This window comes from Gossypium hirsutum, chromosome A04, assembly GCF_007990345.1.
Source record: "Gossypium hirsutum isolate 1008001.06 chromosome A04, Gossypium_hirsutum_v2.1, whole genome shotgun sequence".
In the NCBI taxonomy this organism is placed as follows: domain Eukaryota; kingdom Viridiplantae; phylum Streptophyta; class Magnoliopsida; order Malvales; family Malvaceae; genus Gossypium; species Gossypium hirsutum.
The window spans coordinates 49427636-49443370 of record NC_053427.1 but is presented as its reverse complement, the minus strand read 5'-3'; the positions used below and the strand labels follow the sequence as shown (position 1 = coordinate 49443370).

The following is a 15735-nucleotide window of genomic DNA, read 5'->3' as shown; positions in this document are numbered from 1 at the left end:
GAATCCACTAATTTAGTGTTTAAAAAATTCTAGATAGGAAAAGTATATTCAAAGCTTTATCAATTTGTTTTCCAAAAGGTGGATTTGTCTTTTTGTAAATGGAAAAACGACAAAAGAATCAAAACTTCAAAAGAGCCAAAAGAGTCAACATGTAAAATGAGATGCTTATCGTAGATTAAGAGGCCATTCGAGCCTTCCAAGACTTCATCCAATGAAACGGGATGGTAGAAAGCAACCAATAATCTCGAAGAGGCTATTATTTTGGTTTCAAGATGGTTGGATTGTAGGTTTAAAGAGTTTAATTTAGGGTAAAAGGGAAAGAAAAATAAATTATTTGGTAAGTTTAGTAATAATTAAATTCCAAAAGTTGTAAATGAGGAAAGTTTGCTGCTCATCTATATACGCCCAAAAATGGTCTTAGACAAAAAAAATAAAATCCGTTTTTAAATGGGTCGAGTCTCGAGTAAATTTTTTTTTATTTAGGTCCAAATTTGCAAACAAAGTTGTTATCTTTTTACTGTTTTGCCAGTTTTTCATTGTTTTGACATCATTTAGCTATTATATTGCTGCTATTTTGTTATTATTATTTGGATATTATATAATTTTTATTTTATTATTAATTTTGCTACTATTTCAGATGTATTTGCTTGTTACGTTACACTTACCTCAGTGTTATTTAAGTATTTTTTCTTAGTTTTTTTTCCATTTATTGGGAAAATTTATTTTAATGTTTCTAGTTTATTTGATATAATACATTTTTTAAAATTTATTTTATATGAAAAAATATAAAAAAAATTAATATGGGTGGGCCAGGCTCGGGTATTAGCATTGTATCTAGGCCAAGCTTGGGAAAATTTTAGGCCCATTTTTCGGTCTGGGTTTGAGCCCGACCCATGGACAACTCTAAACCCAACATAGGTGTTAATGAATTTATACTTGTTCAAGCTTGATTTGGTCCAAAATATGAGCTTAAAATTTTGTCCAAATTTGTTTATATTTGTAAAAGATTAACTTAAGCCCATTTTAGGCCAATCCATATTATTTTTTAATATTTTTTAATATTTATATTATTTTAAATTTAATATTTAATATTTTTATATATTTTTCTATTTATTGAAAATTTTTATATAGCCATCTTTAACAGTATTTTAATATTTACATTAAAGTAGTATTATATATATAGTATAGGTTTTATTTTTTAATGTGTTATAAATTACATAATATATAAAAATAACATAATATAAAGTATTATAAACTTAAAAACGGGTGAGGCCAAGCTAGGTTTGGACCTTAAATGTTCAAGATCGAACCTGACTTATGAACAGATCTAATCACATGTAGTTAGGTAAAATATTTTAGGGTTTCGGGTTAATTTTTTATTAAGTCTGTCATTGTTCATATTTTTTTCAATAGAGTTCCTCTTTTTGTTCAATTTAGGCCATGCGCATGTTATTCTAATTCTAATTCAATTTGAACCTTATGATTATTTAATTTGTGTTATCTTATTTATTTTTAATTATTATTCTATTTACGTTTGTGTAAGTGTTCATAAATATATTTTACAATATATATATATTTTGCTTTGGGAATTAGATATAATTTTTTTTTGTTTGTGTAAGTGTTCCTAAATAGTTTTTTTTTTAAGAATAAATATTGTTACCAATATTGTTACTCATTTTAATCATACCTTGCCAATTGATGGGTTTATTTTTCTTAAACATAAAATAATTTTTATGTTTTGAAACCATAGTCTAAACTATATTTAATGTTGATTAACTTTTAAATCGAATTTCTTTGTTACATTATATATACTTCATCAAAAACAAATAAACTTTAATATATAATAATCTAATATATTTTTATTAATAAAGATAATCAATAATATATTATGTGTAAATCATAAAACATAAATATTTAATATATTTTATTTTATCATATTATTTCTTAAATTCTATTTCTACATGTATTAAATCAAGCATATTATATGACCTCTTTAAAGTAAATTAAAACCAATTATAAATAGTAATTACACTAGAATATAATTTCTTTTTCACCAATTTTCTAGGCCGCATAAAGCAATTAATAAAAAACAATTATAATCAATTCAATAATGAAAATTTTAAATTAAGGGGACTCTTTAATATTACCAACTTTTATCATTGTTATATAATTAGAAATTTGGATGATGGTGGTGCATATGGCTTCTCAAAGGTATTTTATTACCTTGCCCTTCAACAATACTATTTATATTTTCTATAGTTTTGATTAACATTGAATATTGATTTTTAAACTTAAGACTGCTTTCGACTTGATGTACACATAATTAATTTATACATTGCACAGATAAAACAAAAAAAGAAGTTTTTAATGTATACATAAATTATTTGTAATTTAAAAAAAATTGAAAATAGTGTTTTTAGGATTATCTAGAGTTTCATTTAATAATCAACTTAGTGAATTCTAAACTATTATTGTAAATTTGATTTCATAATTGAAAAAACAAAATAAATTATGGCAAGAATTAGTAATCCCCCGGCACTAAGGCTAGTTTTAGTGTAACAGTTGTTGCTGCATCTCCAAAAATATGAAATCATGGTGGCATAAACAGCAAATGGATATTTATGAAACACATCACCCCTCAACTACCATAATGGTATAGCCATTCCAAAAATGCTCAACTGACATTAAAGCACGTCATCATATTTACATTCACTAGTGCATCATTTAGCACTAAAACCACAAAATTTAATGGTAAATTAAGGGCTAAGCCAGAAAAACTTTTTAAGGGGAATGAATAAAATTTTAATTTTTTATACTTTATATATTTATAATTTGTAAAAAATTAAATCAAATTTTTAAAATTTTAAAAGGGTTCAAAGTACAATTTTATTTTTACTAATTTAAAATTTTTAAAAAAATTTAAAGGCTTAAAAAATAATTTTACATTATGTTACACACAGATACCAAGAACGTCCCGTTAACATTAGTGGTCATGTGATGTCGACGGAGTCGTAGCTGGTGGAAGATCGCCTAGATGCCTGTATGATGAAGGCGTTGACGGGGTATGTGGAGACATGAATGGTGAAGGGGTGTGAGGAGTTATCGGGGACAAGTTGACAAACTCAAGTGCTTCTTGTCTCAGTTCTACGGGATAGTCGGCAATGCACCCAATCCTCGGACCAGCACCAGTTGACCATTTGAGTGACAGCCGATGTCCTAATTGATATGATTTGACTGCCTTCTTCGAGTTGATCCTTTGCAATATAGCTTTCTTAGGCACCTCAACTGTTGGACTCTGAAGACCACCGGATAAAGTCCTTTTGTAAGTATATGAGGCCCCTGTTTGATTAGTTTCCGATGACTGCAGTGAAACATTCTTCTCTTCACTGTTAATTTCAGGTTCAATAGGCACTGAAACTTCAACTGCAGTCCCACCACTTCCGGATTTGTCATTGCCATAGTCATCAGAATCATCAGACGCTCGGCGTATCTAAACACGAGATAAAAGTCAGCCATCATATTTACAATAGGAAGGAAGGTTTAATTCAAGTATGTATTGAAAGGTTACCTCCACTTCACTAAGGTTCACTCCTTTCTCCTTCAAAAATGATAGAAAATTATCAAGACTATCGTCTGTTGGCCGGTAATGTCCACTATATGCAGAAATAGACTGAAAAAGAAAAGAAATCAAATGTCAATCTATACAAGTTAAAGCAAAACTTGATGAACAACAGTCATTCAAAATGCAACCAACATAAGGGGTTGGGGTAAAGCCAGAAAAATTTGTTAGGGGAATCGAAGTTAAATTGTAATTTTTACAATGATAAAAATATAATTTCACCATTTTAATAGCTTATATTTTTGTAATTTTTAAAAGTTTAAATTAAATTTTTATCAGGAATTAAAGTATAATTTTACTTTTATTAATTTAAAATTTTAAAAATTTTAAAATTTTCATTTGGGGCAGCCCCTGTCACCCCTAGCTACGCCCCTGGAAGGGGTCCTTGATGATTCTGAACCTATACCTTTAATATTCCCTGCTCCGCCACCAGCCTACCGGCTGCAAACGTCGCTCCTCCAGCCAAGAAGCTAGAATGGTGAAACATCCCTTTCTTCTTCTACAAGGAACAAAAAAATTTAAAATCGTTGGTTTTCCTATCTCCTAGAGGAAACACTCAAAACAGTCAGTGTCGATGCTTACCTCGCCGGCGTACAATTTCTTGGATGTGCTCACAACAAATATCCATTTCCGGCCTTCCGATCCTTTGATTGTATGAAGAACATTTCCAGTTTGTTTATGGATAATCTTTCCTTCAAAAACAATGTACTCATAATGCTCCCTCTCTTGCTGTTTCCGCCACCATAGACCGGAAACAAAATGAAATTCATATCAGAATTTTGCAACAACCAGAACTAACAAGTTGAATCTTATTGAAAATTGAATCTAAAATATAAAAGCACGTACAGGTCCCAGATACTTAATACATTGTTGTCGAAGCTTTGATCTCGGACATTCTTGGAGGTCAATCTCTTTCCCTTCCCCTATATCCAACCTGTAAATTTCGAGCCACTTTTTTAATTTTGTAGGTTATAAAATTATTTGGACATTTGTCACGTGTGTAACAGCAATGTTGGAGGTTTTACCAGTAGAAAAATGGCTGACCAGCATCAGATTGACACCACTCATCGTAGTAAATATGCAAGTTATGGCCATAGCGGTGGCGTGGATCAATCTAGAGTAACAATAAATAAAAAGTAAAAAATCTGTTCATTTTTTATTTAAGTGAAAGGGGCTAAGGTGAAAAAAAGTACAGCTTCAATCCAATGTCGAAAAGCCAATTGTTGCTCCTTGGCGTCTTTGAACAATCCTTTCCCGACCTGACAAAATTCCATTATTTGTTATTTATGGAAATAAATAAAACAATATTTTGTGATTTTTTTTTTCCTAAAGGACGAAACAAGGGAAAATCAAGGATCGCCGTCAAAAAACAGTTCCAACTTTTGAATTTACGAAATTTTTAATAAAAAAGAAGTTACCTTAGAAGAATTTAAGACAACACGATTCCATCTTGAAGCAACAGATTCTGGTTTGGAATAATTAAAAAAGGAGATTGTGCTGTGATTAAGCCTTGCATAATCTAAAACCCTCCACCTGCAATAAATAAATAATCACTGCCAATTTTCTTCTTAAAGAAAAAAAAAGCAGAGAAATGGACAGATTTTATAGACTTACCATTCTTCAGCGACAACAGCGGAGTCGGCTATTCTACGCCGTGTCCAGTAACTCCGGTACACTTTCTGAACCTTAACCGCAGCGTTCGAATGACAACAACCAACACCTGGCGCGTGATTCGAACCCGACGACTCCACCGGCATTTCAAAACCACCGTCACTGTTCCCCGACGCAGAATCTGGTTTGTTTGCTTCTTTCGAACTATCCATGGAGAAAAAATGGGACGACTTGGAGTCCAGACCAAACCCGTTATTATGAAGGTTGTCCCGGGGGGAAATGTCATAAAACAGAGACTTTGACTGCATATCGAATTTTGAAACAGCTGTTCGAGTTCCGCATTCAGACCTCCATTGTCTTTGTTTACTATAACTAGTCAACTATTTCAATTAGTTTGAAACAAACCAAACTAAGCCTTAGATTTTCAACTAATTTGAGTGTCTGGATTTGAGAAAAAGAGAAAGCAAAGAATATAAATAAACGAGTTGAAGGCTTAGTTTGAATGAACGGTGTGTTTACCTTCGGTGAGGTTAAAAATAGCGGTGGCGGTGAGATTAGTTACTGTAGCGGTGAGATTGGATATTGTAGCGGTGAGATTAGAAACAGCGGTGGAGTGTGTGTTTGGATTCAAACGCAGCTGTAGCGGTGATGTGAAAATGAAAAATGACTATTAAAGACATCATATTAGAATTGATATATAATAGAAGTTTTTAAATTATTTTACTTATATAAAATTATTAAAATATGTGAATTTATAAATTTATTTAATAAAATATTAAAATGTATCTTTTAATATTTTATTATAAATATTTTAATGAATTATATAATTAATTTAAATTATTTATTAGATAAAATGATAATAATTTTTAATTTTTTATAGTTAAATATTCTTTTATAACAATGATAAATATTATTTTTGTAAATAGTAACATTATACTTGGATCAAATTTTGAATTATCTAAACGAATTATTTTCAATAAAAAATATATATATTAATGTAAGACATAACAAGTTTCATTATTACTAGAAATTAGGTTTTAATAAAAATTTGTTTTTACAAATATTGATTCATTAAACTATTTGCAATGGTTTCCCTTAACATTGCAATTTCAAGGTCACTTTCATTGTTAGAAGAACTCGATTCACCTCTATCAAAATGGCCTGAAGAGATTGGCATGTCGGGTATATTCTCAAATTGTCGAAAATCCTCATCATTTGACCAAGCATTTCTTCCAATGTAATTATGCAAAACCATTGTTGCAATAACTATTAAAACTTGCTTGTCGAATGAATAGCTTGGAATATCTCTTAATATTGGCCATTTTTTTTCCAAACTCCAAATGTTCGTTCAATCACATAGCGTAACGAAGAATGGGCATGATTAAAAATTTCTTTTTTTCCAGTTGCTCGATGATTACCTCGATGAAAGTCAGGTAAATGATATCGTTCCCCCCTATATGGACCTAGAAAACCTGCCATTTGTGGATATCCTGAATCCACAAGATAATATTTTCCTACAAAAAAGTAAAACATAATATCAGTTTAAAAATAAATTAAAAATTTTAATATTATTTTTTTATGTAAAGATTAATTAAAAAAATTAAAGTTCAACCTGGTGGAGGGTGTGGAAACTTTAACTATTGTTTTCTAAGTGCTTGCAACAAAATTCTACTGTCATGTGCTGTTCCTTCCCAACCAGGAAATGCAAAAATAAAGCACATGTTGAAGTCACAAACTGCCATAATATTTTGAGTTGGTTCACCTTTCCGTCCGATATAAGGTATTTGACAAGAAGGCGAAATGCATGCTTTTATGTGTGTTCCATCTATGGCCCCAATACAATCCTTTAAAATAAATACAAGTAATGAGATAAAAGTTAGAAATAATTTATATTTTAAAAATATAAAGATTGTGTAAATTTTACCTTAAAGTGAGGCCAATATCTTGTATCATGTCGAATATGGTTCGGTACTTCCTCGAAATGACCTTCAATGGGTTTAATCGTGTCTATTCCCATTCTAGCAAATATATGTAACATATCAGTAAAAATTTGACTAACGATTTCCCCAAATTGTTGAAATCGCTCTGCTGCATTTGAATTTGATTCTCTATTTCCAAGAATATACAATGATAATGCTAACTTCTCCATCGCAGATACCTTCCCATGCTTTAAGCCATAATTTGTTTGCAAATCATGCAACAACATGTGAAATATATTTTTTGGCATCCTAAAGCTATTCATGCAACGATCATCATGCCCATTTAATACTTCGTCCACCCACATTTGACCTGTATAATTTGAATCCATACACGGTTGCTTAGTGAAATAAGTTTCATGGTGTAGCAATACACTGCTTAACACTTGTTCTTCCTCTTCATGATAATTGTTGTGCTGAACTTGTGTAACAATTGTGGCTATTCTTCGTTGAGCTTCTTCACTTAATTCAGGGGTATCATAATTCATATAAAAACTATTATACATATTGTTAAATTCATCCATAACCTGAAAAAGTAATCAAATAAAAATAAATTAATAACTTGTGACATTCTATACAACATAAAAAATTGAATAAAATCATAGCTAAAAATACCAAACATAAAAAATGTAACACCCCCACGGCCGATACCGTCGCCGGAGTCGAGCTTGAGGTGTTAATAAACCTAATTTTATCATTCGGACAATTTTAAACCATTGACTTCAACATTTATATTAAGCTGTTCATCTGCGTTACAGTCACTAAAAAAATCATATCTTGAGTTAAAAAACTCGAAATTAAGATCCATAAATTTTTCCGGAAACTAGACTCATATATCTATTTACTAATTGTTTTATAGAATTTTTGGTTTGGCCAATTAGTACAGTTTATTAGTTAAAATTTCCCCTGATTCAGGACTCGACAGCTATGACCCCTATTCACTAAGAATCATTTTTCTCTCTGTAAAAAATTCAAATGACTATGCCGTTTGTTTCTATTAAAATTAGATTGAATAAGAAATCTTCACATATAAAGTATGCCTCTTAATTATTTTTGTACAATTTGTAATGAATTTTCAACATCAGAACAGGGGATCCAGAAATCGCTCTGGCCCTGTTTCGCAAAAACTTAAATATATTATAAAATACCTCTCATTTGCTTATTTCGTTTCTTCCATATGAAAATAGACTCATCAAGCTTCAATTTTATAATTTATTCGTCATTAATCCTGTCTCTACTATTTTTAGTGATTTTTCAAACTCACATCATTACTACTGCAGGATTCTGTTTTATAACAAAGTTCACATTTTTTATGAATTTTCAAGGACTAGGTAGTACATTAAACATACATAACATATAGACATAGCCAAATTTCCTAGTATCCATAACAGCCTATATTCTACATTAATATCAGATTATTACCTTCGATTTTACCCTTTTTACAATTAAGTCCCCTTTTTAGGAGTTTTCACATAAAATCAGTAGGTACAAGTTGTTAAACACACACTAACACATCATATTCCTTCATTATTCATCAAAATAAAATTATGTCACACATGGGTAAATTTTCATACATGTATTCTAGCTCAAAATATTACTAAAAAAAATGATAGAACATGCTTTCTAGATTTTAAAATCGAAAAGAACATTAAAAATGGGCATGGAAATCACTTACAATCAAGACTTGAAATGTTGAAAACCCTAGCTATGGTGTTAGGAGAATTTCAGCAGCTTCTATGGAGAAGATGAGCAGATTTTTTTGTGTTATTTTCCTTTTTTAATGGCTATATTGACCATTTGACAAAAATGCCCTTAATGCCTTTCTTTATAATCTTTCATGTATAAGCCCATTTTTGTCCAAAATTTTAGAAATTGGTAAATTTGCTATTTAAATCCTCGTAATTAATATTCCAAATCAATTTCATATGAAAAACTTCTAGAATGCAAGTTTTGCAACTTATTCCATTTAGTCCCTAATTTCAAATTAAGCACTTTACATATAGAATTTCTTCACGAAATTCTCACACAGTCATGCATTCATATCATAAACCTGAAAATAATTATAAAATAATTATTTCTATCTCGAATTTGTGGTCACGAAACCACTATTCCGATTAGGCCCTAATTCGGGATATTATAAAAAATATGATACATTAGGTTTACGTATAAAAAAGTAGATCATACATTAGTTTTGCATATAAAAAAGTAGATAATACATTAGGTTCACATATAAAAAAGTAGATCATACATTAGTTTTGCAAATGAAAAAGTAGATCATACATTAGTTTTACATATAAAAAACTAGCATAGTTATATTACAATAATAATTCTAAGGAGCTTATGGTGGAGGTGGTGGATGGTACGGTTGGAAGGGAAATGAGGATGTTGCTACCAAGGATGAAAATGATACAATCGGATTTTGTTCAGCATATTCACGTCGAAGCCACCAAACTCTAACATCTGGATCTAAGTTCAAAAACACTTCTCGTTTCACCGGTATTTGGAACATTTTGATGGAAAAATAGTACAGTTCATCTTTTTTTGGAATTTCATCTTCCAAATCACGCAAAGCATCCATTGCATTTGAAATAGAATATTCAGAGTGAGGAAAAATAATTTCATTCATTCACTGACTTCCTTGGACTAGCCATACTCTCACACAATTTCTCAATATGAGTAGCTAATGAATTTCTTGATGATTTTCTACTTGAACTTGATTTTTTTCCTTTACCGTGTACAACCCCAAGTGTTTCATTTCTTCGATTAGGAGTTTCATGAGAAGGGTTTGATGGTACCTCATTAGGAGGGATATCTTCATTCTCATTGCTATTTTCATCTGAATCACCAAATCCCTCATTAGGTGTATCATCTCCCATAGGAACCCCACTTGGAAGAACACCAGACGAACGTGCCCATGCATTCTTTCTAGTGGCTACAATGCCACCAAACATTTGCCACATTAAATCATTCAATCGTGGTTCAATTCCTTTCTTCTTAAATCCTTTAAAATCAGGATTTTCCTACATAAAATGTTAAATGTTAAACGTTATACTCAGATTTCTATATTTGTAAATGATTAATTTCAATAAACTTTATGCATTAAAATAATGACAATGTTAACACTAACCTGTATTTTTTTAGCCCACCATTCTTCAGTAGCATCGACCGTCCTTTTAGATGGACACCATCCAATACCTGTAGAGTCCTTAAGCAACTCCCTCCATAACCTCCATTCCTTTTTTAATGTATCCCACTTATTTTTTAATTGAGGTTTTCCATAATTTTTGTGTTTTTGCTTGAAAAAGAGCAACAACATTTTCCCATCCTTTTGAGTTTAGATGAGTTGTCGGTCTATTACCAGCATTGACTTCATTCACGCAAAGTTCACAAAATATCAATGTCAGCTCGTCATCCCAAACAGCTTTTGTTGCTAAGGTACTATCTCTCTCCACAAATTTTCGTGTCTTTACCATTTATTATTATTATTTTGAAATCAATAGGGCATTAAATAACACAAGTGTAAGCATAAATCAGTATGTAAGCATAAATCAGTAATACAATAGGGCACTAGGCAGTAGAAATGAAATCAATATGTCCTACTTTGGACAGCATAAATCAGTAAATAAAACAGGGCATTAAATAACAAATAACTGTGCAGATACATATAACTCCATCAAACAAGTGTAAGCATAAAGAATCTTCCAAAATGAGATACAATTCATGTGTCATGTGTCATGTAGATATGAAAATAAAATAAGAAGAAAGTACAAAAGCCATATTACCGACAGGAAAATTTCACTCAATAGAGCAAAGAACAAGCCATACCTCCAACTATAAATAGTGTTCCTGTTATCCAAAAGTTAGCATACATCCTGTTATTCATGTTTTTTCATGCCTATGGTCTTCAACTGTATGCATTCAATATTACTAATTAACTTTAGAGGCAGTAATTCACCAAAGATGCATTCTTACAATAATTCTGGCGATAACAGAGTAGCTAAGAATTATATCAATGCCATGTTGGTGATCAATTACTTACAGTTCCAAACACAACACCGTCGAAGGCAGTATGATACTCAAAATTTGGAGTTGGAAACTTCGGAGTGGGATAAGCAAAAGTAAGAGGAAGCTCAGGGCAGCTCAAAATGATGTACCTACAACAGAAAAGTAACTCAAGCATTAAGATTACCAATCATATTTAAATTTATTTACGTTATGAACCGAAAAGGCTAACATGTTTAATTGAATTGTGGATGGCAATGAATTATATGTTAAGAGTTTATAGAGAATGATAAATGACAATTGTATTTCGGAGAAGCAAGGGTAAATGATATAAGTATGAATCTAGTAATGGCTAAGTGTGATAGCCGAATATGCTATGAATTAATATAAGTGAATGGTAACTTAAATATATTGTATCATGTAATGACCGAATGCATTATGAAATTGGATATTAGTCAATGCTATAAAGTGAATGAAATTACTATGTGTGATATTCAGGCTAAGAGCCTAGCAGGCTAGTTGCCGTTGAAATGAATTCAGGTTAAATCTAGCAGGCTAAGTGCCGTTAAATTATTCCAAGCATGATATTAATGATATACCTACAAGGTAGTGATATACCTAAAGGTATAAAAACAATAGGAATGCAAACAACCTAGCATGCTCAATAATAATCTCAGTGGAGATATACCACGATAATAGTAGTACAGATATTTAGTTTATAGAATGCAACCCAAACACATTTTTGTCAACCAAAAGGATGCATAATTGGAAGCATTTTGCCAGAAAACCCATAATATGAATAGAGTTCAAATTATATAAACTATTAAGAAAATTAAAGGAACAACTTTTTTATGGTTCAGCTATAACACAGACACACATACCAGTAGACGCACAAGTGAAGCATAAAAAATATAGCCACACAAAAATAAAAGAAGGCTAGGAACATAACTTCACTATGGAAAGATAAAACAAAATTGATGGCTCATCTAACATTAGTCTCATCAAAGTTGAACACTGCATAGTGCTGTGTCCCACCATATTTATTGCAAAAGATCAAGAAAACGTAAAAAGAAGCCAAATCTATGTGAAATTAAAAACATTTCACCAACCTGCTGCATCTCTACTTTCAGCATGGCAATTGGAATTCTTCTAACTTCCCTACATTTTTTACCCAAAATATCTAAAAAGCATCAACTAGGATCACAATGAATAACCATGTTGGTATTACCAAAAAGCATGTATGGTTAAGTCAGTTTCTTAATCAGTCACACAATTTAACACTCAATACAAAGTGATCCCATTTCATCAGAAGAAACCTAAAAGATTAACATTAAACCACTAATAAACCCAATCGTTGGTCTTCAGCGTAGCCTACAAGTTCTAATCACTTGTTGCAACACATATTTAACTCAAGCTTGGAGTAGTTTCCTTCTTTATCAGAAGCTTAATGAGATACAACATAAAACCATCAAGATTATTAATATTACTGAGAATCAATAGTGAAATTTGTGATAGCCCTAATTTGACCCTAGTCGGAAAGTGGTTTCGGGACCACAAATCTGAGCTATAAAAATAATTATAAGTTATATTTCATGTTTATGAAGTGAGTAAATACAAGTGTGAAAGTTTCAAGCTTTGATTTGGCCATTTGCATGTGAATTTATTCAATAGGACTTATATGTGATACTTTTGAAATGTGATTGGTTAATTTTTAATGGTTTAATAATGCATGTGTTTAAAGGAATGGTTTTGCATGTTAATTTACCCATTTCTAGTTAGTGGCCGGCCATGTTACTATTATATTATAAAATATGATAATTTTTATAAGCTTTATTTAGTTAAATGCCATATTATCATGAATGAATGTAATAAAATAAAGAAATAAAATAGTAGGTGGGTGAAAACAACAAATTATTCACCTTGTTTCTTTCCAAAAACCGAAAGAGAAGAAGAGTTGGGGAGAAAGGAGCCATTTAGTCATTTAGGTCTTCATTGAGGTATGAAATTCATGTAAATTTTTGAAATGTTAGATAAATTTGAACTAATCACCAAGTTCTTTAGGTAACCCATGTTAGAAATTTCGGTATTGAGATGCCTAGAACTTTCGGCCATAGTAGCTATGGAGAAATAAGGTTTTTGTTTCTTGTTAAATTGGATGAGTCTTGTTGTATGAGTGCTTGAACAAACTATGATCAAATAGATGCATAGATTCAAAGTGGGAAGAATTGGCTATTATGTTTGGTGCTAATGGCGAATATGAAAATGTTGTACTTGAGTAATGTATGTGGTTTGAGTTAATAAAATGAAAAGAATGCTTAAATGTGTTATAATCGATTAGGTGTTAAATTAAAAAAATTGCTAAAAATTTCCATGGTTCTAGCCAAATATGCGTTTGATTAAGAAGAAATTGTTGAAAAATGTAGGTGAACATGACAAGTGTATTCGGCTTAGGGCATAAAGGATATGAAAATTTTGGTATTTATTTTTGATTGTGTGTGTGTATGACCATGGATAATTGGCCACATAAATATTATAAATACATGATGTATATTATAATTATTAAGCTACAAAACATTGTACATGTTCGGCCAAGGTAAATTATTTGAGTAAGGTATATCTTGATGGTACATTTCGGCTAGTATAAAATGTATTAAAGCTATATGTATAGTTGTTTAATGTGACTTACCAAATATACAAATTTGAAAATGAAATGATGAGAGACTTAAGTGGGCAATTAATTCAAGTGAATTGGTTCTAAAATGTATATGGATGCCGTATGACTATGTTTGATTTGGGAAGTAAATTGTTTGATTTAGCTCAAGAGCTTAGAGGATCAAAGTTGGATAGGGGAAAGGAAAAAGTGATCGAATAGCCGTTGAAATCGTTCAACAACATCCGAGGTAAGTCTTTGAGTAATGGAACTTAGTTTATGATTTGATTAAATCACGGCATATAAGCATAACAAATAAACGGTGATATAATGATTCTACTTGAATTATGTATCGAGGTAATTAGTTTATACTTATGACTGGTAGCCGAATGTGTATAGAGATCATGTTATAAAGCAAATCGAAATCATGCTCTTTGTATGTGGCTATTGAGCCGAAAATGGGAATGGTTTATAAGTGTCTTGTGCTTGAGTTCTAGTAATGAAAATGAAATACAGATGTGTTATGATATATTGATATATGTGCATGATTATTCGGATGATATCCAGGCTAAGATCCGAAGGCATTTGTGCTAGTTACTATATCCAGACTAAGATCCGAAGGCAATTGTGCTAGTTATTATAACCAGGTTAAGTCCCGAAGGCATTCGTGCGGGTTATTATAACTGGGTTAAGTCCCGAAGGTATTCGTGCGGGTTATTATAACCGGGTTAAGTCCCGAAGGCATTCGTGCTGGTTGTTACATCCGAGCCAAATTCCGAAAGTAATTATGTTTGGAAAGGCGTGATTCTGTCGTAATAATTCCGATTAATGTGTTCATAATCCCTAATATGACCAGGTATGGATCGTATATACATTGGAAAAATGTGGTACAGTATAAGTTGTGATTATGTAATCGAATAATGCTCTCCCGACCATTCCTTAGGGTTATATGAAGTCTATAGCTCACTCGAGTTACATGAAATTGATTCAAATGAAATTTAGTTAAGTTTGACTTCGAATGTGTAAACATATTGATAGAAGTGTAAATTAAAATGAATATGTGATCTTGTGCATAGACAATTATTTATCCTTATGAATGCTATTTCTTTTATGTTTTTGTTTCAAATGATTTCCTTACTTATAAGCTTACTAAGCATCGAAACGCTTACTCTGTTGCTTAAATTCTCTGTATTATAGATTTTGTTCGTCAGCTATCGGACTCGGAAGTGTCAAAGTCGAAGTCATCCACACTATCTAAGCCCCTTTTTGGTACTCTTTTAGTTGAACTTTGATAATGGCATGTATAGGACCGACCTTTGTTGTTAATTAAGAATCTTTTGGTAATGTATATATATTCGTATAGCCATGCGAAAATGGCATATATATTTTGAGTATAGCATTATAATCATTTTGTATATATGGTCTTATGATATGGTTATTGAGAGGTATGGAAATGCTTGGTAATTATTAGCCATTGGAATGGCTAATCATGATCATATTTGGTGCTATGTATGTCAAATTGCTAGCTAATCCATGGAAACCATGAAATAGGTAAAATTTATCACAAAATAGATTCAGACAGCAGTAGTGACATGAATTTGAAAAATCACTAAAAATAGTAGAAATGGAATTAAATAATGAATAAGTTATGGAATCGAAGCTTGATGAATCTATTTTCATATGGAAGAAACAAAACAGGTATACGAGCTATATTTTATGAGATGTTTAAATTTTTGTGAAATAGGGCCAGAGCGATTTCTAGATCCCCTATTATGACTTTTGAAATTCACCATAAATTTTAAAAAGATAATTAAAAGTCATGATTTATATGTACAGATTCATTGTTGAGTCTAGTTTTATTAGAGACAAACGGCATA

The 15735-nt window shown here is 31.1% G+C and overlaps 2 protein-coding genes across 2 annotated transcripts; both read right to left on the bottom strand.

The window, feature by feature from the left end:
• Positions 1-2672: 2672 nt before the first annotated feature.
• LOC107948391 (IQ domain-containing protein IQM3) lies at positions 2673-5651 on the bottom strand. The gene is made up of 9 exons (XM_041111341.1): positions 5234-5651; positions 5038-5152; positions 4813-4878; positions 4645-4733; positions 4466-4553; positions 4202-4348; positions 4026-4118; positions 3569-3670; positions 2673-3490 (listed from the first exon to the last, which is right to left on the bottom strand). The coding sequence occupies exons 1-9, from the start codon at positions 5536-5538 to the stop codon at positions 2984-2986; spliced, it is 1512 nt and encodes a 503-aa protein (XP_040967275.1). The 5' UTR covers positions 5539-5651; the 3' UTR covers positions 2673-2983.
• Positions 5652-9594: 3943 nt separating this feature from the next.
• Positions 9595-12719, bottom strand: LOC121228069 (uncharacterized). Its single transcript, XM_041111201.1, has 3 exons — positions 10334-12719; positions 9837-10226; positions 9595-9672 (listed from the first exon to the last, which is right to left on the bottom strand). Exons 1-3 carry the CDS (start codon positions 10520-10522, stop codon positions 9595-9597), a joined length of 657 nt encoding a protein of 218 aa, XP_040967135.1. The 5' UTR covers positions 10523-12719.
• Between the last annotated feature and the right edge of the window lie 3016 nt (positions 12720-15735).